General features: G+C 29.5%; 4 protein-coding genes across 12 annotated transcripts in view; 2 read left to right on the top strand and 2 right to left on the bottom strand.

The window, feature by feature from the left end:
• The window catches only part of LOC122569893 (DENN domain-containing protein 5B), a 64,585-nt gene extending 49,682 nt beyond the window's left edge, over nt 1-14,903 (bottom strand). For 4 of the 6 annotated variants that reach the window (XM_043731527.1, XM_043731523.1, XM_043731524.1 and 1 more), the window contains exon 1: nt 14,592-14,903. In XM_043731527.1, coding sequence (XP_043587462.1) covers nt 14,592-14,709 — 118 coding nt within the window. In that variant the 5' untranslated portion in view covers nt 14,710-14,903. The remainder of the gene's footprint in view (nt 1-14,591) is intronic. The other 2 variants (XM_043731528.1, XM_043731526.1) reach the window with 1 other exon arrangement.
• An 805-nt stretch (nt 14,904-15,708) lies between these two features.
• Nucleotides 15,709-19,985, top strand: LOC122570355 (coiled-coil domain-containing protein 22 homolog). 2 transcript variants are annotated; one of them, XM_043732558.1, is made up of 8 exons: nt 15,709-15,895; nt 16,375-16,546; nt 16,625-16,925; nt 16,998-17,242; nt 17,329-17,745; nt 17,829-18,269; nt 18,376-18,548; nt 19,566-19,985. In XM_043732558.1, exons 1-7 carry the CDS (start codon nt 15,843-15,845, stop codon nt 18,493-18,495), a joined length of 1,749 nt encoding a protein of 582 aa, XP_043588493.1. In that variant the 5' UTR covers nt 15,709-15,842; the 3' UTR covers nt 18,496-18,548; nt 19,566-19,985. The 2 variants fall into 2 exon arrangements, with proteins under 2 accessions (XP_043588493.1, XP_043588495.1); XM_043732560.1 differs by having other exon boundaries at nt 15,757-15,895; nt 16,386-16,546.
• A 37-nt stretch (nt 19,986-20,022) lies between these two features.
• LOC122570356 (28S ribosomal protein S27, mitochondrial) lies at nt 20,023-21,875 on the bottom strand. The gene is made up of 3 exons (XM_043732561.1): nt 21,740-21,875; nt 20,475-21,588; nt 20,023-20,397 (listed from the first exon to the last, which is right to left on the bottom strand). The coding sequence occupies exons 2-3, from the start codon at nt 21,543-21,545 to the stop codon at nt 20,113-20,115; spliced, it is 1,356 nt and encodes a 451-aa protein (XP_043588496.1). The 5' UTR covers nt 21,546-21,588; nt 21,740-21,875; the 3' UTR covers nt 20,023-20,112.
• Nucleotides 21,800-23,602, top strand: LOC122570357 (WD repeat-containing protein 61). Of its 3 annotated transcripts, XM_043732563.1 has the most exons (9): nt 21,800-21,906; nt 21,995-21,998; nt 22,087-22,196; nt 22,264-22,433; nt 22,535-22,773; nt 22,859-22,952; nt 23,022-23,115; nt 23,206-23,377; nt 23,482-23,602. In XM_043732563.1, the coding sequence occupies exons 2-9, from the start codon at nt 21,996-21,998 to the stop codon at nt 23,581-23,583; spliced, it is 984 nt and encodes a 327-aa protein (XP_043588498.1). In that variant the 5' UTR covers nt 21,800-21,906; nt 21,995; the 3' UTR covers nt 23,584-23,602. The 3 variants fall into 3 exon arrangements, with proteins under 3 accessions (XP_043588498.1, XP_043588499.1, XP_043588497.1); XM_043732564.1 differs by having other exon boundaries at nt 21,857-21,998; nt 22,264-22,397; XM_043732562.1 differs by having other exon boundaries at nt 21,857-21,998.
• The last annotated feature ends 213 nt before the right edge of the window (nt 23,603-23,815 follow it).

Raw genomic sequence — 23,815 nt, 5'->3', positions numbered from 1 at the left:
TAAGAAGACACGTCTTTTTCCATTAATTCCTGTGATTTTTAACGATCAGATTATAATTTCAAAAGAAAGAGGTATTATATGTAAAATGAATCTATCTTCGCCACCACTCACGTAATAACGAACCTTTACAGTGACAAAATTTTTTACGGCATTATGTACTTTCTGAAAACATACTTTTCACACTTGAGACATTTTCTCACGCCACCAAAAACAGCATTATTTTAAGCTCTACTACCAGATGACTCATAACGAATCATGACTAATAACGTAGTAAAAAAACAGTCTTAAATTTTTATATTAGAAAGATAAATCATATCCAATATCTCAATATGCTTAATGATCTAGAAACAAGATCTTTGTATGTAAGTATAATTTGTATAATTATTTTTAATGATATTTGTCCCTAACATAAATATATAATATATAGCAAAATAATAATAATACAATAACACATCGTAACAATGTATTATATAAAATAATAACATAAAATTCAATAGAAATAATTTTAAGAAAATGTGTCGAAATGAAACAAGCCTTATGTCATTAACCTTTTTACGTAAATGTTTATAAAATTATGCTCGATACTATCTTTTGGAAAAAGTTTCGATTTCTATATTTGTAGTAAAATAAGCGATAAGTAATATTATATAGCTGCGTTTTAAGGGAATAAAGATCAATGTTCTGGGAACAAATTGTTTAAAAGCTATTAGTATAATAAAATATCAACATTATAAAACTGCATAAATTGAATCAACAATCCAAGATAAGAAGAATAATCTATGCAATAAGTGAATAATCCAAGTTTATAAGTATTTTGCAACACATAGAAACGGTTGCTCGTGCAGCCCATACGTATCATATGAATTTGGCTTTGCAACTATACTTCCGCCCTTTAAATGCTTACGCACTTAAATGACGTGGACCCTTCGCGCATAAATGACCCCGTTTATGATGACGTCACCCACGCTCGCAATGAGGGAGAAGGGAACATTAGGAAAGTACGAATAATATATTTTCTATGGTGTATTTAACGTGTTAGAAACTGGAACTTTATCACCTATCAAGATACCTCTTCCACTTTTTACCCTTAATATACCACTCCTACGATATCAATTCTTTTTCTAATTAGATTAAAGTATTACTTTGCATTAGGAACTGTTTAATGTTCAGACGTAATTGATCAATACATAAATGTTAAAAAGAACAGAACATAAAACTGATGAAAAGCTAACTACCCACCAATCTCGATGATCTTTGGATATGTTGTAGAAATGGATATTTTGAATAACTTGCTCCTATGCATGTAAGAAGTGCTCATTTAGTTTCTGTGATATTCGCAAAAAATTCCTGGTGCCGCTACGGCGAATTCTGCCTATAGTTGTGCGTCTGTGTAGTATATGCGTCAGTTTGGTTGCCTGCCGCTTATCTTCTGTTTATAAACGAGGGTCGAAAGAGCTTAAAGACCTCGTGCGCAGCGTGAATATGCGACGTTGTAAGAAACGTCTGTTGCAACTTATAATTCAATTAAAAGTGTATATCATCAATGTATTGGGTTTGGCTTCGGCTTAGACTCTTCAATCCGGCCGCCACGAGGCAACGCTTGCGTAAAATAACAACAAATTAATTATAAAAATAGTAAGCGAATAAATAATTGATATTATTTTACGAAAGGAATAATTATTTTTATTTCACGGAAGCGTAGCCGGCCGCCTCATGGCGACCTGATTGAAAAAAGTAACTCAAACCCAACACATTAATGATGTTCACATTTAATTGAGTTATAACAGACATTTATTATAGTCTTGCATTTCACGTTGTGCACAAGGTCTTCGAAGAAACACGAACTCTCGTTTATAAACAGAAGATAAGCAGTTAGCGGCCGGTAGCTAAACCGACGCATACACTGCCACAAACGCGCAACTATAGGCAGAATTCATTGTGTGGTACTGACAGTTTCTTGCAAATATCTCGACACTAAGCGAAACCGACGCTAATATGCATAGGAAAAAGTTGTTGGAAATCGTGTCCCTCAGCACGTATTAAAAAATCATCGAAATCGGCGCATAGTTAGCTTTTCTGCGGTTTTACCAAAAAGAACAAACGTGTAAAATACTGTACAAATATTTTTATACACATTGTACACGCATATGTTATATAACCGTTGATAAGTATTCACTTGATAGATTCACGGTAATAGTACATACACATATATGAATTTTATTAAATTTGTAAGCAAATTACAAATTGCGGACTAAAAGTAATTTTTACTATTCGAACCAATGCATTGTAAGTTTAAATTTCGTTTAAAAAGCAGCAATAATGCAGATGTACATTGTTTAATTGAATTACAATGTAAATTAATTTAGAATTACATCGTGTTTATTTACAGTTTGGAATAACGTCGCTGGTCCTGGTGTTAATAGAAAAAAATCTTCGTATGATTTATAATTCAGAAAATATAAATAGTTCAGAGCTTTTCAACAAAATAGTTCCGCAAGTTCCGACAAGACAACGAATGTCAAGTAAGTTATAGCACGTTATTTTTCGCCGATTTCAATAACTTTTGAGTATGTGTCAAGAACATGATTTTGAACAGCTTTTTATTGTTTCCGCCTTAGCTTCAAGAGATTCGCAAAAAAACTGTCGGTACTACTACAGTGAATTCTGCCCATGATTGTGCATCCGTGATAGTTTATGCGCTAGTATTAGTTCTCGGCCGCCTTACGACAATGAGATAAAGTAAAGCCTAATCCAAACCTAATTCTTATCTTTTGTTTATAATATATATAGATTTGGGTTAGGTGACATTTTATTCGGCCATATTTTTAATATGTTGTCACGGATGAAGAATTATAGACAGGATTCACTGTGGTGGTGCCGACGGAAGTTAGGGCCATGCGACGGTTCTATACATTTATATGTATAGGAAAGAATTGTTCAAAATGTTGATTTCTACAATATATTAAAAAATCATACATCATCAATGAGGTGAGGGACATATCGATAAGTACCTAATATTCTACGATGTACAGCTGTAACGATGATAAAAAATAAAATAATTGTAAATTATTTTTCCCATAAACTTCTGATTGAATTACACTCTGTCAGAAAAAGGTGACCGGACATTTTTGAGCGGTAGTGTACTTACTTATATAGTATGAAATCAAAATCTCATCAATGTTTTATAAGAGCATACATTATGATAAAAAATATTACTGCAGTATTAACATCGTACTTAACATTAATGAAAGGTCCATTTCATGAAGACAGGTTTATTGATCATTAAATCGTCGTATAATAACTGATTCAATGCGTCTTCATTGATACTCCTCGTGATAGTAATGGTGTACTATGCTACTATAAAATTAAACGTGATAAAAATCTAACGATATATTATTATGTCACCCTGTATAGCAATAAGAAGATAATCAAATGATTACCTACTATCTTACGAATATATACTAGTGACATAGATACATGTTCCGCGTACTTGCTAGATGAATGTGTTTTCCTTGCGTAAACAGCCATCGTTTACTGATAACCTATACTGTTTACCGGAAACAAGACTCTTCTAGACAGAATAGCTCTTCCTTTATTCCGTCGTGAAATAAAGGAAAAATAGAACAACGTACGGACTAAAATATAAAAAATTCTTTGTGTATAACCAGATATGTATATTTTTAATTGATATTCACAGGCTAAGAATTGTAAATGTCGTTGATGTGAGTACATAGTATAATCACAACTTCAAAAGCTATAATCATCTTCAGTTATGATGCAGGTATTTAATTGTGACTACATTTGACCTCTAAAAAAGAATGCTGACTCAATTAAGGAAACGCATTTAATTTAACTTTTAAATAACTAATCAGATGCTGACCAGAAAATTGTTATACGTATATAACTGTTCAAATGTAATATAGTATATATTATGTGAAAATAATTTAGTGTTAATAGTTTATATTGTCCTTTAAATAAAGTGATACAGCTTTCTATAAAGTCTAATCTAACTCTGCTGCATTGCTCGAATTTTTATATATGTACATACGTATTTCAATCTTACTTTTGTTTTAGCAAGCAAAAAACATTTGGAATATTTTAAGATGTTTAACATAAAATTAAAGCGAGGAATCGTACATATCAATAAGGACTTGTTCATATCTTGTTCAAATTTCAGATATTTGTTAACGTTAAAAGAAACACAACTAAGTTGAAAAGAATAGAAAGACCGGAACAAAATTAAAAAGAAAGAAATACTTTAAACAATTAACAGTAAGCTGCAAGTTCAGTTGAATCCTACTAATGGATACCAATTATTTCTACTAACTACAATAAATTCAAAGAAAGATGACTACGAGAAACTTAATCAGTCATCGATACAAATTAACGTTATTTCCTAAATCCAACATTGGCATCGACATTCGTTCCTATTTAAATTTCAAAAGTCGGTGATCTTCAAATCAATGATACGTTATAGATAGTTGGCATCGCGAGACGATTCAATGAAACGTAGTGACCCGTAGAATTCGTGAGCAGATAAACAACGATAAAAATAAATGCGTTATATATGAGCACAAATACTTTTCTGCGAAAATGGTGCGTGAATATAAAGAAAAATGAATGAGAATCAAAGAGAAAGTGACGCACAGAGGACTATTTTCAAAGAGCTGGTCAAAAAAACCTAGAAGATATTCTCAAAATATGTGCACATGTATGTTCTTATTAAAAGCTTGTGCCATCTATATATTCTGCGTCAAAATAATAAATTACATTGCTTAAATGTAATTTACATAGAAAAATAATTTTACGCAAATATTCTAAGAAATATTAGTTTCGATATAAAACATAATATTCAATTAAATGTTGATAAGTATTTAGCATTTCTTTTTTTTTTTTAATAGTACTTAAATAGTTAAGTGAAGTAAGAAAAGTATTACAAGAATGATAGCAAAAGTAAAAGTAAAACTGATAGTAGCAGATTAATGCGATTCTTAATTTCTAACTTTGTAATTTGTTACTTGAATTATAATTTTCAAATTTAAAAACACCCTATTTTCAATAAGAGATGCTCAAAATAAAAATTTGTTAAAAATTTTCAGTGTTACAAAATGAAATTTTCCATTTGAAACAAGTACTAAAATATGTCAAACACTTAAAGAAAGAAAAATTAATTCATTTGTAACATTGATGCCAAAATATTGTCAGTTTACCATAAAAAGAAACAAACGCTGACATTGAATGATAGATGTCATCGTTTGTCTGAAATAATATTTTACGTATCTATTGTATTGCCTCCAAGTCCAGCCATAAGTAAAAAATTAACATTGTAAATATAATGAAGCTGTTAAAAGCCTAATTGTAAAAGAGAGGTTAAATTACGTGTTAAATGTTATAAGGATCTAAAAGATTAATAAAATTCTGATTGAAAAAAATATGAACATATCCCGAATAACAGCATGTAACAGTACATACATAAAAATTTCACGCTAGGGTATCGGTATAATAAAATTATAAAAAGAATTCGAGTAAATATATAATACGTGACATATGATCAAACGAAGAAAGTCAGTTTATCAGTCATTATTATCAGGCTATTAAATGTTGATTATTTTTTCGAACAATTTGTACGTTTTCTGGCGAAATGGATATTCTAATACTTTCGTAATATTCATTCTCAATAAATTCACAATAAATTTGTATACATCTGTATCAAAATTACATTTTATTTTGCCAGAGTATTAAAATGCCACGCTATGCGACGTACGCAACATCAACTCCATACATATTTACAATATTTAGATATATTTCGATAGTGCCTGCAATTCTAGCAAAATTGCTTTTTTGGAAAGTTTCAATTCTTCTACCGCGATATAACAGCAAACGTGATTGCACAGGTTTATATGTTTCCTGTTAAATTAAAGTGCATCGAGGACTGTTACATGTTAATGCAATGTATTCTTCCCTTCTTTTCATTATACCGTAGGCCGATCGAATTATGTATGCTCAGTTAAACATACACGTACCTAACCACGTTTGCTTCAATTGAGAAAACAGTTCGCAGAAACGAACGGCAATTAGATGATTTTATTGTGGATTAGATATTATACTTAGATCATATGTTGCCTTGTTATTTATTGCGTTAATTCTTAAATTAACTCAATATCACTTTGGAAGCTTCTCTTTTTCTATGGATTACATGTGATCTTGGTATTAAATGCATAGGTAACTAATTAAATTTTATTAACAAAATATGGACGTTTCTTTTACAATTATGTTCCTCAAATCACAAAAGTTTCTGAATAATATACATATATATATACTTTTTTATTTGCTTTTATAGCAAAAATCTATATTATCGTAAAATACATGTAATCGAAGAAATAATACAGAACTATACTACTATAATACTGTACATTGTACATTATATTAAAACACCGCTGAAATACCACTCGTAACACTAATTTTGGAAGAAATAAAAAAATAAGATTAGTAAAAATTGATGTATGTACAATTACTGTTTATATTCGCACTCTATAAAACAGAACAATTTTTTTAAAAAGGGATCGAATGATTTGACTTTTTTCTTTTTTTGATAAGCTAGAAGGTTTAGTTTATGTATAACACATAAATTTCCAAAATGTGTTTAAATTTTCATTACAGAGCCATATAAAAAAGTTGTAGAAAGTCTTTAAAAAAGTTTTTTACGTCACCTAGTAAATAAATTCTTCTAACTTCTAAAAAAAAAACTCAAGTCATTTGGTTCAATTCTGAAAATGTTATTCTGTTTTAAAGAGTGTATATCATATGTACATCTACGTAAGCGATTCTCCTATTCAGCACAACATTTCTATCGTACTTTCTCCTGCATTTATTATGTCTTTTATTTTCATCGTTATCCTCATTTTAAACTATATGAAATAATTACCACACCGAATATGTGCGTATCTATAATTAAACTTTCCAGAAGTAATCACAATAAGAAAAAGTTTTCTTAAAACTGATCGAATCAAACGATTTTTTCAATAGTTAAGAAACATATGGAAACACAATTTACTATATTTCCATGGATACATATGTTCTTCAGTAAAAAAAACTACGAAAATTGAAAACTCTACTATCAAAACGATACGTGTAACGTTTGACGATATTCACAAAATATAATATAAGTAAAAATATATTCCACTAGTTTATTAAAAATATCCAATTAATATATGCAGATACGTAATACGAAAAATCTATAATAATTTACCATAGATTTACCAATATCAGGGGGGATTATGTAGTCCAAAATAATATTAATAATAATGTAAAAACGAGGAATAATATAAATTGTGTTTAAAAGTAAATATACGAAAATTTAACTAATTTCTAACTAGATAGGAACAGACAATCGACCGCGGATTACATATCCTAGATAACAAAATATAATAAGTTGAAGATTGATGAATTGATTGAATAAATTGATAAGTGGAGTAAAACTTTGTATTTAAAGCTTCGTTTTGACAAAAGGGAAGTTTGGAAAGTGGAGAAAGTCGTTTTGGAAATATCGGGTCAAAAAATAATTCAGTACACATGTACTCGAAAAATTGTTTAATTCTAACATATTTTATCAATAATGAGACTACAGGCGCAAAAATTTTATTTCACATTTTCGGCTTATCTTAACATGTAATATAACTTCCTGTTAATTGTTCACTCAGATGCAGTCAGAAATTAGTTAAATACAGATGTTACTTGCCATGTTTCCAAACTCTATCTACTCAAAAGTAAAGCCTGTAATTTTGTTACTCTTGACTTTCTTCTAATTTCGAGCTATGGAATTTCTCTGACATCAGCTATACCACAAATCTAAGCCCACAGTATAATTCTTATACAATATAATATATAGTAAATGGTTTAAGCAATCTTGTTTATTTTCATTTATCCCTGATGAAATGATAATTTTATCAAATATATTTTCTCGTACCATTTGCATGTTTAATGTTTTTTTACAATATTCGCACACTTTGTACAGAAATTTTACCTTTCATAATAACACTTTGAAATTCGCCTAAATACACATCGGTAAATATCGATAATGCAGATGCTACTAATAATTATCGGCAAGCTATCGCCACGATAAACATCGATTTCAATATTTATCGGTTCATATAAACCATTTAATCATTGACATTTCTGGTAACTTTAAAATACATAGACTCTCTTTTACAAGATACATTGCTCACAAATAGTTGCAAAGTAGAATTTAATTAAGAAAAGTCATTTTTCTGGCTTATTATCATCCTGCGACAAGCATCGTTTACCATAACGAAGCAGACGTATTTAATAACTGAACTTTGCGAGCGACTGGATCGATCGAACCGTCTCACTATACCAACATATTAAATTGACGAATGGGTGAGTTTGAGCATACTGGCTGCTTCTATTGGGATTGAGAGATATGTGAATCTATTGTACCGGAAATCATCCAAACCACAAAGTAACAAACCTGTAAATGATAACTGTTTTATTCGATACACTACTATTCATTTTTAAAAACAAATTCAATTATCTTCTTAAAATAAATTGTATATAATTCGAGAACAAATAATATTTACAATACTTATAATTTACAAAACTATTTGTTTATTAGCAGATAGTATATATCTATCGATATAAACATCTTTTTATATAAATAATTTAGTAAATTAACATGTATTATCTCAGATAGTAAATACTTAAAATAAATTATTATATTTAATACTTAAATATAAAATAGATAGAAGTGAAAAGAACCTGTCAGATTCAAAGATATATTTAACGAAATGTAGAAGTTAAAAGTATAACTATTAAAGCAAAAAGAAGCTGAAAAAATAGATATTTATTTTATTGTATATTTTATTGTAGCAAAACTAATTTTGAGATCAAATAGGAAGATAACTTTTATAACAGGGGATTAATTGACAATATATTGAACTTTAAAACTATCCATATATGAAAAATAGGAAATGTGACATATCTTCTTCCGCAGTTTTCTTTTATTGTTAGCATGTTATTGTTATTACATAGCAAAAATATAATTTCCCTTATAATTTTCTGACATTTACGTCACTTGATGACTAAAAGATAAATAAGAAGAAATATTTTAACATAAAATAATTAAAAGGGGGGATGACTTGATACATTTACAGACACAAGTCTTTTGAAAGTAGAAAATATATCTACGATGTTTTTTAAGAAATGAATAATATTGACATCACTCTTATGTTAATTTAATTTAAGTAATACTAGTGTGCAGAAAGAATAATCTTATTAATACTTTTGTAATGTTCACGAAGATGATACAAATACATAATCTCAAAGTCAAATGAAAATATAGGTTTGATGTGAAATTGTATCAAACTACTTATTACGTTTTTACCAATGACTTTTAAAAAGAACAAATAAATATCTATTAAAAATCTAGCCTGTATAACGTTTTTTAAAGCTGCGTTTGCTATTAAAAAAATGTTTTAATATAATAAAAGTATATTATTAGGGATATATTTTATATGATATCTTGAATTCAATTGGCTAAAAAACAATAGTTAGATAACATCCTAACTAGATTATTAATACCGCGCTAGACAAATAAATGAACTTCGTTTCGAAACGTTCTTGTGTTCTGATTAATTTTGTTACCCTTGAGGGTGTTCAGGCTGCTCACGATGCATTGCGCTGCATCTGTTGCAGCTGCTCTCAGCGTGCAGTATCTTTAGAATTCCCCTCTGTTTCTTTGTCGCACCGCGCTTTATTCGAGAACTTTCTTTTTTAGAAAAACTCCAGGAAACTACTATCACGAAATATATCATACAGAAAGCTACCTAACTTTTCCTTCTCTTTCTCCTTTTCTCTTATTCTTACAAATTTTCTTACAAATAAAACAAGTTGCTTTTGTTAATAAGCCAAATGCTTTTTCATTGCTTATAATTATCCTAAGATACAATACGTATAAAATAATTTTTGTAAACATACGTATGTGTATTTGTATAACACATTACGACAATAAAAAATGTCTTTTTTTTACAAACCAAATACATTTCACGGATCGTTTATTTTATCAAAAATCTTTCTAATTAACAATTTCATACAATTGTCAATTATTTTATTTGTCAATTATTTACATTTTACCCCAAACTTAACTTCATCCACTAATATTCCAATTTGCCATAATTTGTGTACAGTTCTATCAGAATTCATATTTTAGCAAAATTATATTTGATATAGAAAGATGGCTACGCAATTTTGATAAGATAGCTATTATGAAATGTTTGATATCTGAAAATTAAATAGGTTTCATCAGCAACTCTTTCAACGCGTCACTCAGTATATTCATTTTACGCGACACGGCTAAACACGTCGAACGGACGAGGTCGAAGGTTACGATTCAACGAAAGCGGGAATTATCTCCTTCTTGTTGCCATTGTTCACAATTAGCCTTTGTTCGTCGCGCAGAATGAGATACGCTTCTGGGGCGCGCCAGAATTACATTTCAATTTATAGCCCGAGTATTTTTCAGCCGAACGTTGGTAAAAGTACAAACTGCGTCTCGTTTCATGTCGCGTTTCTTTCAATCTATACTGGCAAAGTCTCCACGCGTACAACATTCTTTTATCCCTTTCGGATAAGATTACAACGTTTACTTCTGCATAAAGAAATTCGACAAAGAAGAAAAAAAAATTTCCCATAAAAAAAAAATTGGAGAAGTGTAGAGAAACACTTTACGTATTATTTATTTTTAAAACGTTCAAAATTAATCTATAAAAAGAAGTTAATTTTCGAGATCTTTTCAATATTTTGGATTTTCTGTAGTATTATAATTAGTATATAAATTTGGAAATTGAGAAATTTAGACTAAAACTGAAATTTTTAATGACAAAGAAGGTAAAACAATATCTATTTTAATCTAATTATGATCCAAAACTTTTTTCTCAAAAGATAAATAATTAAAACTTAAAAATTTCAAATAGATAAATACACTTAAAATATTCTAAAAGTAAATTAAATTCCTTTCAGCAAAGATTCACCTAACTAAAACTTCATAATTGTCTCATTAACAACTAATTGCTAATCTATTGTAATTTTCTTGTAACTAGGAGTTTAATTCAGGTCAAAATTATTAATTGAAATCATTATTTTTTATTTGCTAGGAACTTAAATCATAAACGTAGAATGTTAATGTATAACACTAGAAGCTAGTGATAAATTGCGGTATGATATAGTAGAATATAGTAGAATACCGATACAGTAGAATACCATACACCACGATGCACACACGTGTTGCATTTAACAACCGTAGAAATTCGTAGCGAAACAAGTGTGTCGTAACTCAATACTAGCCACTTTCATCGGCTAGCGCGCGAGTTTTCAGGATTGAGTTACGCCTCATGTCCGTCCACCTTGGAAAACTAACGACATTACATAAATTCTTCCAAGAAGCTGACACGATCGACTAAGAACGACATTTGATGCTCTTGTATGAGAACATATGTATCTCGTTTGAGTACGTCTGTTTGGAAATAGTAAGCACATATAACTTGATCAAAATATGCTTCTAAGGACAAAGCTCATTACTCATTGTTGTTTGTCAAATTGTTTTGTTTCATTGATATCCAACTGGAGATTTTATATGTACTTAGCAAAAGAATTTAATAAATAATGAGAAATATAAAACATGATAATAATACTAGTAATTATGTATTGGTTGTATATATGATTAAATACAAGTTATATCTACATACGGTTTTCTAACTTAACGGTCATCTAACTTAACAAAGAAACTGAAAATGCATTTTGTCATAAAATTATTTATATTTACATAACAACACAATTATTATTATTATTGTATATTTCTAACAGGAATGGAAAGAATTGAAATCTTGGGATAAAATTAGATCAAAAATTATATAACTTTTCAATTTTCTCAACATCAAGAAGATAATAGAATACTGTTGATGCTTAGGAAAGACCTACAAGATATTAATACATACATTGATAAAAATATAATATTAAGCCTACTATTTTTTATCTCACGTAGGTATAACACTATGTGTATCTTTCGTAAGGTGAAAATGAATAAATTATATCATAATTTATCAATATGTGTCTTAGCGTGTCGAGAGACTTCGCAGGGCTAATATTTTTACCATATCTAATATTCCCTATTTAAGAGGAGCACGTTTACTTTAGTAACTGACTATATATAATATGTATATAATTCAATAATAACTAAGACGCGCTTTATCCCATATAATAAATTGCTGTCTTTATCAGAACCTTTGCTTCGTGTTTTGTAATAAGTACGTAATATATCTGACAATGTATTTATGATAACACAAACACAAATGCGTAATTCTTGTTTCGAATACAAATGAACAGAAATGGAGGAAATAGCAAAAAACGATCTTTAATTGTACTACGTAATATTTAAGTAAAAACCAGCAATTGCAATTTTCTCTAATTTTTTATTCAAAACTGCATTTTCACAACTTCCTATTTCCTACCATATAAAGGAAGCAAGTCTTCTTTCGAAGTATTAGTAGTAAATAGAGTATAAGGGGAAAACAAACATGGCCGTGAAATGCTAATCTAAATAAGCATTGCGCCAAGTTTGTAGAAATTACGTAAATAAACAGAAGAAACTGCGGCCAATCGCTATAACAAAAAGGATGGTCATCACTCCACACGTGCAGTTTCTAATGCGGAATTTTCTCAACGATGACATGCTACTATGCTCTATAAAACGATCTTCCGAGTCGTTCTCAGGAAAAATCGTTCAAACGAGAGAAACATCTTTCTTCCCAAGAAGATCCGTTGCTTCCTGTGCCCTCATTGTTCGCGTTTCCAGCGGTTTTGCACGGCTGAGTGTTGCTAACCGTCAGTCGAGCAACAGTAAAATATTCAACAAAGTTGACTAACAAATTAGGCTAGTAATTGCATTTTCAACGACACCACCCGTTTTCTCATCTTGCTACGAACTATTAATCATTGCACATATACAGTGATGTTTACAAGTTTTGTAGAAAAATGAAGACATTGGCTAATCGGACACATGAATAACCAAAATGTAATTTCGTTTCGTCAATTATCAATTTATCGATAACAATCAGTACACCTAATAAAGTATAAGCACCTAATATAAATCGAGATAAATTTTATTGCTTGAAATAACATATTATACAAATATTTCGTAATTTAATTAATAATTCTATTTATAATAATGAGTTATATTTTCGTGGCAAAAAAATTAACTGAATAGATAATACTTTCCTTATATTGATATATTGATATTATATCATAAAAAATATTTATTAGACGAAAACAGTTTGGGAAATAGATTTTAATAAAATATACTGTACTACTGTAAACTGTAATAAGTATTGTATAATTTTGACTGCTGTGTTGTAAATCAGAATAAAAATGTTTAAGAATTGTTACTCTATTTGTAATTAACTTGAAATTGCGAGTAACATTAGAATTTATTTCGCCGAAAAATTATTTTAAGGTAACCTACATCATACTTGACACTGCTACAAAGTGGAATCGTTTAATTCTAATTATAATTATCTTTTAGTACAAATAACAAGATAATCTGAACATATTTTTCTCTAATGTATCTATAAATACGTGTACCTAAATTATCAAAATAATAATTATGTAATAACGTACTAATGATAAACGAATACTGTTTATTGCACTTAACATTTAGTAATACTGATAATGGCAACATGTTGAAACGTGTAACGAACATCCTCTTTACGGAAGATTAAAATAAGCAACTGAAAATATCGATTTAAGTGGCATTAAAAAATATGAAAATAAAAATACACTATGAACTTGATTATTATCGAGCGTATAAGGTTCTATAAAATGTGGCTTCCTTCTATGTTACTAACTTAACAAGATTATATATGATATGTTGACATTGATGGCTATTTGTATTTGAAAACATATCAAGAATAAAACATTCATTCAGGAAAATATTATTACAGAAGATATGCTATCTAGCATACTTGAATATAAGACGAATATCTAAAATTTTAAAAAATATTTTATCACTTTATATTACGAGAAGATACTGACGATGTGTTTGATAGAACTGTCAACGAGTCTGCTCAAAGGGATATATTTTATAAAGGGTGCAATGGCATCGATTGAAATTCACGTGTCAATCACGTGCAAATAAAACAAGTAGTTATACAACCTATGCTTTACATAAACCTCGCCCCTTAATTTACAAAGAAATTAATCTTACAATCAACAAAAAAAATTCCATAAACCAAGAATGAAAAGATAATGAGAACTAATGAATCTTCTCGGACTCTTGAATACAAGCTATCTTATAGACGTAAATAACTGACAGTGCTCTGTGATATTATCTATCATTGCGCAATCTAGCGATTTCGAAAATTGCAACAGTAGCACAGTCTTTCTGTCAGACCATAAAAGCCACCGAACATTCATAACAGCGATTCCAACTCTCGTTGGAGATTAAATAAATACTAAACGATTCGTATCAAGAGGATCATCGTTCGTTTTACCAAAAATGCTCAGAAAAAGATAGTGGAACTCACCGAAATACTTGTCTGGCTCTAGGCCTGAATCTTTGTCTAATCCGCATATGACAAAATAATCCGCAAATCTCTGAGGATGTTGCTCTGGTCCGCGCATTATTCCCAAACTCCCGTTCATCTTACCCGGAGAAAAAGATCAGATACGGCTCACCTCCGCGGTAGACGAAGAAGCACCCTCACGAAAACGATTTCCACATTATGAACCTCCACGAAACTGTCATTTCACGCGACAGCGAAACAACAGCTGATGTTGACGCGTACAGAACGTAACGCACGACTCCGCGGAGTGCGGATCTCTCGCCGCGAATAATTGATCTTTACTTTGTCACGTGAACTTGCCTACAAATCGATTCTCGTAGTCGGGGCTGAAAGCTGGCGCGTAATTTTAAATTATTAAGTCCATCCGAATTTACAAATTAAAATACCGAATACATACAAATAAATCGTTTCATCATCATTTAGATTTCTATATTTCTTCATTTTTATTTGATTTGAATTTGTTCAACGAGTCCGAGTATTGGTTGATGTTCATCGAGAAATAAAATTTATTGAAAAATAAAACTTATAATCTTTATATAAAACAGAATGCCTACGCTATTATTTTCCAACGTTATTTTTGTAAATGATAGTTTTGTGAAAAAGATAAAAAAGGATAAAGTTTCACTATGGTTTAAATAGATTTTTTAAAAGATAATTTATACAATTGTTTAGAACACTATGAAGTAATAATTTGAACAATTTGTACATATTATATATATATATATAATAAAACAACTTTTATCTTGATTTCTAATCAAATATTTTTGTACAAACATAAATAAAAGCAAAAATTAATTATTATCACGTGATAAAAAATGTTCAAGGTTTTTTGGTACAATAGTAAATCTGGTTATTTATTCGCATAAAATACAAATTTAAGAAAAAATTTGTGATTGCTTTATAACTTTATATAATATTACATTATATGTTATATATTATTTTCATTTTGTCTCAGTTATGGTCATGAAACTTTATCTCTTTTTCGAGGATTATTATATAAATCATAGATGAGAAATAATGAAACAATTAATATATGTGTGTGTAGTATGAGTACATTTCGCGTTGGTAAAACTGATAATTTATCGCGCCATCTGTATAATAGTGCATTAATGTTTGTTCACTCATGGACAGGTTAGATTTGTGCAGTTCAAGTTAAATTTCTTTCAATACAATAATATAGTAAAAGAGTATAGGATTTTCACATTTTTACGGATGATGGAGGAAGTTGACAATATAATCATTCATTCATTGCGTCAAATAGGCTGGTAAGATCCATTTTCTGCGACGTTTTATGCATTTAATAAACTCTTGATATCTGATGTCAACCGGTTTTATATGACTGAAAGTGGGCGGTGATGTTTATGTGAATTATATTTTATACTTCCAAATAATAATTTGTAATTTATTTTATCAAACAGGAAGACATTACGATATTACTTTAAAAAAAAAATATATATATATATATATAGATCGCGACATTGAAACAGTGTTTCCAAATACTAAATGATTAATAAATAGTTGCAAAAGTCTGATATAATTTATGAATTAATTGCAAGATTGTATAGAAAAATTTATTTCGATTTGTTCTACATGTATATTGCAGAGTATATCAACCTAAATAATATTTATTTGACACATATGTTATGTAAATTACATTACTTAACTCTGCTTTAGCAATTCAAAATTAAATAAAGTATTATTCATATAAAAATACTTTGCAAATTTTTAACATCAATTTTTTTAGTGACATAACAGAGAATATAACAAATCTCAGTGGTTTTAACACAGAATTGGTAGTAGAGGCAACGGTAAAATGTTTAGACATAATAAGACCAGGACTTGGATTATCAACAATTTTACCTATAAATATGGCAGCCAGATTTCGACTAGGTGCTACACTTGCTCAAGCATGTTCAGTAAGATTTTATAAACATATAAATTATTTATGCAATTTTGATATTTTAATTTTATTGACATCTTATTTCTAAATTTAGGAATTAGGGTACAAAGGTGATATTGGTTACCAAACATTTTTATATAGCTCAGAAGCAGACCTAAGGAAAGTTTTCATGTTTCTTATTGAAAAATTACCAAAAGAAAGTGATAAACCTCTAAGCGAACCTGTTAGCAATATTGCATTACTAGAAAAATCTATAGCAACAGCAATAGCACAGAGTCTATCAGTTTCATGGTTACCACATTATTGTCATACAAAGGGATTTAGAAATAGAGGACGAGCAAGAATCCCTTATAAATCTGTGAATTTAGAAGTTCCAAAAATGGAGAGTAAAGAAGGTAATATTGCTTACATTTAATGTATTTTAATGTTATAATAATATTTTGATTAGAAAATTTTGTTTGTTATAGAATATCAAGATTATTGCATACATTATCTGCAATCTGTGCCTGAGCAAGTGCAAAATGAATCATCACTTCTACCTTCTTTGATATCTTACAATGCAAGAGCTCTTCATACACATTCAATGAGTATTCTTGATCAAATAAATTGGTTAAATAAACAATATTGCGATAAAATTATTGACGCTAATATATCTGGTGATGTTAATTTTCTGAATGGGAATTCAATAAAAGATAGAACATTACCTTCCAAAGTAAGCTTCAAAAATATTGGTAACGATGTTCACATAGTCTCATTCTAGACTGTTTTATTAATTTTTTATTATTTTTCTGTATATAGCAACCTCAGATAAAAGATAATGGCACTAAAGAAACTAAGATTATAGAACAAAAAGTATTAAATAAGATGGAAAAACAAGACTTACAGATAGAAAAAATAAAAATAGAATGTGAGTGTTCTAGAAATGACATAGAAAAATTGCAAGATGCAATCAAGAACCTAAGTACCAGTGTAGCACAAGTAACGATAAATTATCAAAATGAGGAGAAAGAGTTAACAATTAATGAAGAACAAAAAAAGATTAAAGCAAGAATTTATGATCTATTTCAAGATGGCGAAGAAAATATTAAGAAACTAGAGGCGGCAATTGAAGTTACTACAAATAAATTAATCAATTTAGGTAATCAGTGGGAGAAACATAGAGTGCCTCTAATCCAAAAGTATAGACAAGAAAGAGAAAAGCATTCTACTAAAGCTGTAAGTACTATCATCTTAATATAAAATAAAATTCAAATTAATCACATAAATTCAAAATTTCATGTATTGAATATTATATTTAGAGTGCAAGTCAGAAGAAGCTTGATGATATTAAGTTACTAAAAGAGAAGGAGAGAGAATTACAAGAAGAATGTCGTAATAAAGATCAACAATACTCACAATTAGTAATCGAAGTTCAAAAACTCCCTAAAGAAGTGAATAGGTCCGCATATACTCAACGAATTTTAGAAATAATTAATAATATTAGAAAACAAAGAGATGAGATTAATAAAGTATTAGCTGACACGCGTGAAATCCAAAAAGAAATTAACACACTTACAGGCAGATTAGAAAGATCCTTTACTGTTGCTGATGAATTAATATTTCGAGATGCAAGAACGAATGAGGCATCAAGAAAAGCTTATAAATTATTGGCCACACTTCATTCTGATTGTAGTGAACTCGTAAGTTTAGTAGAAGAAACAGGTGCGACTATAAGAGAAATAAGAGACTTAGAAGAGCAGGTAAATATCGTATAGTATAAAGGTAATAATATCTTTGAAGATGACTTTTATATTGCTGTCAAATTATTGAAACTTAATATAATTAGAGTGTTACAATGGATTTTAGATTGATTCTGAAGCTACAAAAAATGTTGGAGCAAATTTGGAAAGGATAACTGCTGATTTGAAACAAATGAAACAAGAAACAGCAGAATTAACGGCACAATTACAGAGTAAAACTTCGTGATTTTTACATAATCTGTGATATTACGATATATTATTTGTAATAACAACGACCAGGTAAAGTTCCATTAACACTTTGACTGCCACGTTGGTCATATATGACCGGCCACGGTTTCTCCTGTGACGCCACGGTGGTTATTGGTGACCGGAGCGCTTGAACTTCTTACAATTGTAAAAATTGTATGAAAATTAACAGTTAGGGCATTTTGAATATAACCGATAAATAGAAGATACTTTGAAACAAAAAGTGCCCCATTGAACAATTAAACATTTTTATTAGAATATCAATAAAAAAAAAAAAATGCGAACAAATCTTGCATCTAACGGTGCACTATGTTTGCATCCATATCTTTGAGGGGTAATCTGCGAATATTATTATAAACACAGCTTAGAAAATAATCGTAAATGCTGCTTTATAATCATATACAGAGTTTCATATCCGACTTTTATCGCTATCCACTATCAGTACCTATTAGTCTACCATCATGTCCACATACAGCAATCGGGAATATACGAACATGATACTTTCGTTAGGTGCGTGTGGTGGTAACGCATCAGCCGCAGCTGATCATTACAGACACCGGTATCCAAATTGTCGACATCCTGACAGACGTGTTATTCAAAGAGCAGAACGAACCCTCAGCGAATATGGTTCTTTTGAAAAAAAGTTCAGAAGTTGAAAATTCAAAGTCGATTTTCTTGAAAACAAAGCCTCAAACGAAAAATTTTTATTCTATATTTTCGACTTCTCCTTTCGCGTAGAATCACCCCCTTTCCGCTTGTACCACTAGTTTCAAACCACCCTGTATATAGAATGAGCAAATACTGTTTACTAATATCTTCTACACGTTTCAACAATATATTCTGGACGTTTTGTTTACGACGAAATAACGAATGCGAATTGTTTGTTGAAATAAACGAAGCCTTTGAATAATAAAAATACTCCCGTGGCGTCTTAAGCGAAACATGTGATTTCGGCGTGACAATCAAAGTGTTAATGTTAAAGATAGAATGAGCTAGAGCTTTAATTAGAAAATTTTTACCAAAAGTGAAATTATATTATTGTATTTACAGAACATTCCTCATAAACGAATACGATTACGAAGACCAAATTTTATAGTTATGCAAGATTTGATATATTGCTGCCTATAAAATAGTTTTTAACAGTTATTCTAAATTTAGTAGTAACTGTTAAAACTGTGCCTTGGCCCAAAGTTGTGTGTAACGTAAAATTATACGTAATTCGCTAATCGTGTTTATAAGAGGGCCAAGATGTGACATAAATGGATTCAATATCAACGCTCAAACGGAACGTTATTTGCTACAAAGCCTAATAATTTTTTTAGCATAAACTTTAATTGTACAATTAACTTTCATATTTCTAAGAAATAAGTGGCTTTGGAGATATCCGCTATAAACTGACATAATAAACATTTAAGAAAATACTTTAAGCAATTATGTACAAAATATGAGAGATAAATAATATGATACATATTTTTACTGTTTTTTATTATTATAAACCCTTCAAACATAGTTTTTGAAAGTATTTAATTTATTAAGGTTTTAACTATACACATTTATTAAAAAATGATAAATATGTCAAAAATTACTCTTTCTGAATTTAGATCATTGGTGGTATATATTCTTTTTCTCCTTCTAATATCTTCAGTTTCCTTTGAGCGCCATGTATTTTAAGGAGTCTTTCCATAATTTCCTTTTCCTTTGCTTCCATTTCTTCTATCTGTAGCTCTATTTCTTCTTCATTTTCAAAGAAAGTTAAAAATCGTTCTTGTTTCTTCATTTCTTCCTTCAATTTGTTTATTTCCAGCAGTTTGGCCTCTCGATTTATTTCCTCTATCTGTTTATCTAATATTAATTGTCTATTTTTTTCCCATTCAGTATATGTCTGAAATATTAAGCAAAATAATAAATGATAGATTTAATTAATACTCCTTTTGTATTTTTTAATGTATTTCCAATTACCTGCAACTGATTATTTATATCTATATCGTGTTGCTTTTCAACTGCAGATTTAACATTATTTTCTAATGCTTCAATTAAATTATCCTTACACAAATTCTTTTCTTTTAACACATTGACTTCTAACATTAATTGTTCAAATTCATTTGTTGCTTTTTCTTCATGTACTTTTTCTTTGTCATTTTCAATTAAGTCAAAAACTTCATTGTAAACAATATCTCCTTCAACTTCATTTAACCACTGTTTTATTGACTTTGATGCATCTTGATATTTTTTATATAATATTAGACCTCTCAGTTGACAAGTCCTTCCTAGTGTATTATTCATAAATTTTCCCTGGAAAGCCAGTGTTTTCCCAATTAAATCAATTGGATCAGTAAGATCAAAATGGTCATCAAAGAAAGGATTTCTAAGATAATCCACACGTATTTTTATTTCTTCTTTAGTATCTTCTATTGGTTCTGATGGCTTTTGCCATGTATCTTTATGTTCTAAATATTTATGACAAGCATATATAGATAGTGCATTAGTTATCAAGTTGTCAGTATCCTCTTGCAACATAGGCAAAACAGCAACTTTTACAGCACTGGCATAATCTTCTTTTTTTATATATGCATCCATGAGCATGTTATAACACACATAATCAGGAAAAATACCATATTTAAGTCTGTCATGTAACACATTCATAAGTTGTTCAGTAAGATCATTATCAAATAAATATCTTATGACAGCATGATGCGTTGAATCTAAGGTATTTGTTGTTTCTGCACTTTTTCGTAGTTTCTGGATTATACTCAATAATTCTTCTACCTGATCTTTGCTTTGTATGGTATTTGCAAATATATCTATGTCTATGGCACTAACTTTTCCATCAACAAAAAATTTATTGTCCAAGGTTATAAATAAATCCTCCGGTTTGTATTTTTGGAGTAACGGATATTGCAGACGAGCTTTCCATGCATTCTCGCACCGGTATGCTTCTGATAAAAAAGATCGTTTTTGCACCACAGTTTTGTGGAACTCATAATACAATTTTCTACCGGACCTAAATATTTTCAACATTTTGTACTCCATTTTTTGTCATTAGATCATATTCTTGAAAAGGTAGCTTTGATATCTTTTCATTTGCGCAATCAAATCAAACAGAAAGGTTACAATTACAATTGTAATATAATGTATAAAAAGAAGTATGTTATGTTGTTTTAAATGTGCACAGTACTGATAAAATCAAGCTGTAATTCTTATTTATGCGTTTCTATTTACATTACCTATTATAAACTATTTTATATATTTCCCAAAATTTTGAGAATACTTTCAACATAAACACATTTGATTTCAACGAATCCAGCTGCCTGTAATCAGCTGCTATCGCGCATACGCATGTGGTGAACTCTTGGATATTCAAGTTATGTGTGCGTGTGTTTATAAATAGATAGTACGTATATATAGTTAGAGAACAGCATATTTTGTATTAGATCAAAATCATTTTCAATCATTGTTTGGTGATAATACATACTTTCTAGAATGGTGAGGAATATAAATGAATTTGCAAATTATCACGATATAAAGGTTATGTTATGCGACAGTTGCAAAGACGAATTAAAAATTTTTTCAGTATTCGATAGTTAATAAAACTGAAAATGCTCATGAAGATAGCATTTGGACCTGTGCTTGGGGCTGTTTAAAGAAGAAGAAGGAATTACAGGAGGATAATGAAGATTCACGGTAATTAATTTCGATGTATTTTTTATCATTTATATACTCCTGTACAATTTTCTTCATTATATGGCAGTGAATCGATGCAGTTTAATGGGAATGAGACAGTGGAATATTTAGTAACCGGTTCAGTCGACGATGCCGTCAAAGTTTGGGAACAAAAAGACAAAAGTTTACATCTAAAATATAAATTAACTGGTCACTCACTTGGTGTAGTATCTGTTGCAGTTAATTCAGATGGTTCAAGTGAATAATTAATAAAAATACAAAATTATTTGCATGTATTTTATTTTAATGAATATGTTAATGTTAGCAGAGCAATATGATATGTACATACATGCTTTCAGAATGTGCATCAAGTTCATTAGACTCAAGTTTAAAACTATGGAATTTGGAAACAGGAGAGAAAATATCAAGCATTGAAGTAGGTCCTGTAGATATTTGGACAGTGGTATTTTCTCCAGATGATAAATTCATTGTATCTGGTAGTCATTCAGGTAAAATACATTTATATGGAACAGACAGTGGCAAACAAGAACAAACTTTAGATACCAGAGGTGGAAAATTTATATTGAGCGTTGCCTATGTATGTATTTTAAACATTTATATTGTATAATTTTGTGCAAAAATAACACAAGATAGTTTTTGTATTATATAATTACTTATTTTAGAGCCCTGATGGTAAATACATTGCTAGTGGTGCAATTGATGGGATTATCAATATTTTTGATGTTACATATGGAAAAGTTTTACGTACATTGGAAGGTAATAACAAATTTTGTTAATAAGTTATTGATGATTTACAATTATTAATATGTATTTGAAATATTTTAGGTCATGCAATGCCTATCAGGTCTCTTTGTTTTTCACCGGATTCTCAATTACTTCTTACCGCATCAGATGATGGACATATGAAACTGTATGACGTGTAAGTAATTCGTAGTTTCAATTCGCATAAAATAGAAATATGATTAAAACATTGAAACATTAATATATACCTTCTTATTCTTACATATAGGAAAGATGCTAATTTAGCAGGAACTATGTCAGGTCATGCCTCATGGGTACTTGGTGTTGCTTTTGCTCCAAATGGTCAACAGTTTGCATCTAGTAGTTCAGATCATACAGTTAAAGTATGGGAACTAGCCCAAAGACAATGCTTACATACATTTAATGAACACAATGATCAGGTGAGATATCGTATTACGTACAGCATTATGGAACTTTTATTGTAAATTTATAAAGCAGAAAAAGTAATCTGCGATTTGGAGTTGTGAGCATTTTGCTTTTCTAGGTATGGGCTGTAAAGTACAATCCACAAAGAAATAACATGATTGCATCGGTATCTGAAGATAAATCCATTAATCTTTATGAATGTCCATTATATGACAAATAAATTTTTGTATAAATATGAATAATTGTATATTGCTTTATATATTACATTAATTGCTTTAAATGTTATGTTTTAATATGAATGTAATATCAAACAAAATGGATATTAGTATCTATAAATTTTATTGTACTGTAATTATTAATATACAAATCATTAAGATGTCTGCCGAATCTAAAATACAGTATAACAAAAGATGAATACTTAAGATCTAAGTAAAAGACGAAGATTACAAAAG

This window comes from Bombus pyrosoma, linkage group LG8, assembly GCF_014825855.1.
Source record: "Bombus pyrosoma isolate SC7728 linkage group LG8, ASM1482585v1, whole genome shotgun sequence".
NCBI lineage: Eukaryota > Metazoa > Arthropoda > Insecta > Hymenoptera > Apidae > Bombus > Bombus pyrosoma.
The sequence above is the reverse complement of the archived record's forward strand: the minus strand, read 5'-3'. Positions and strand labels throughout refer to the sequence as shown.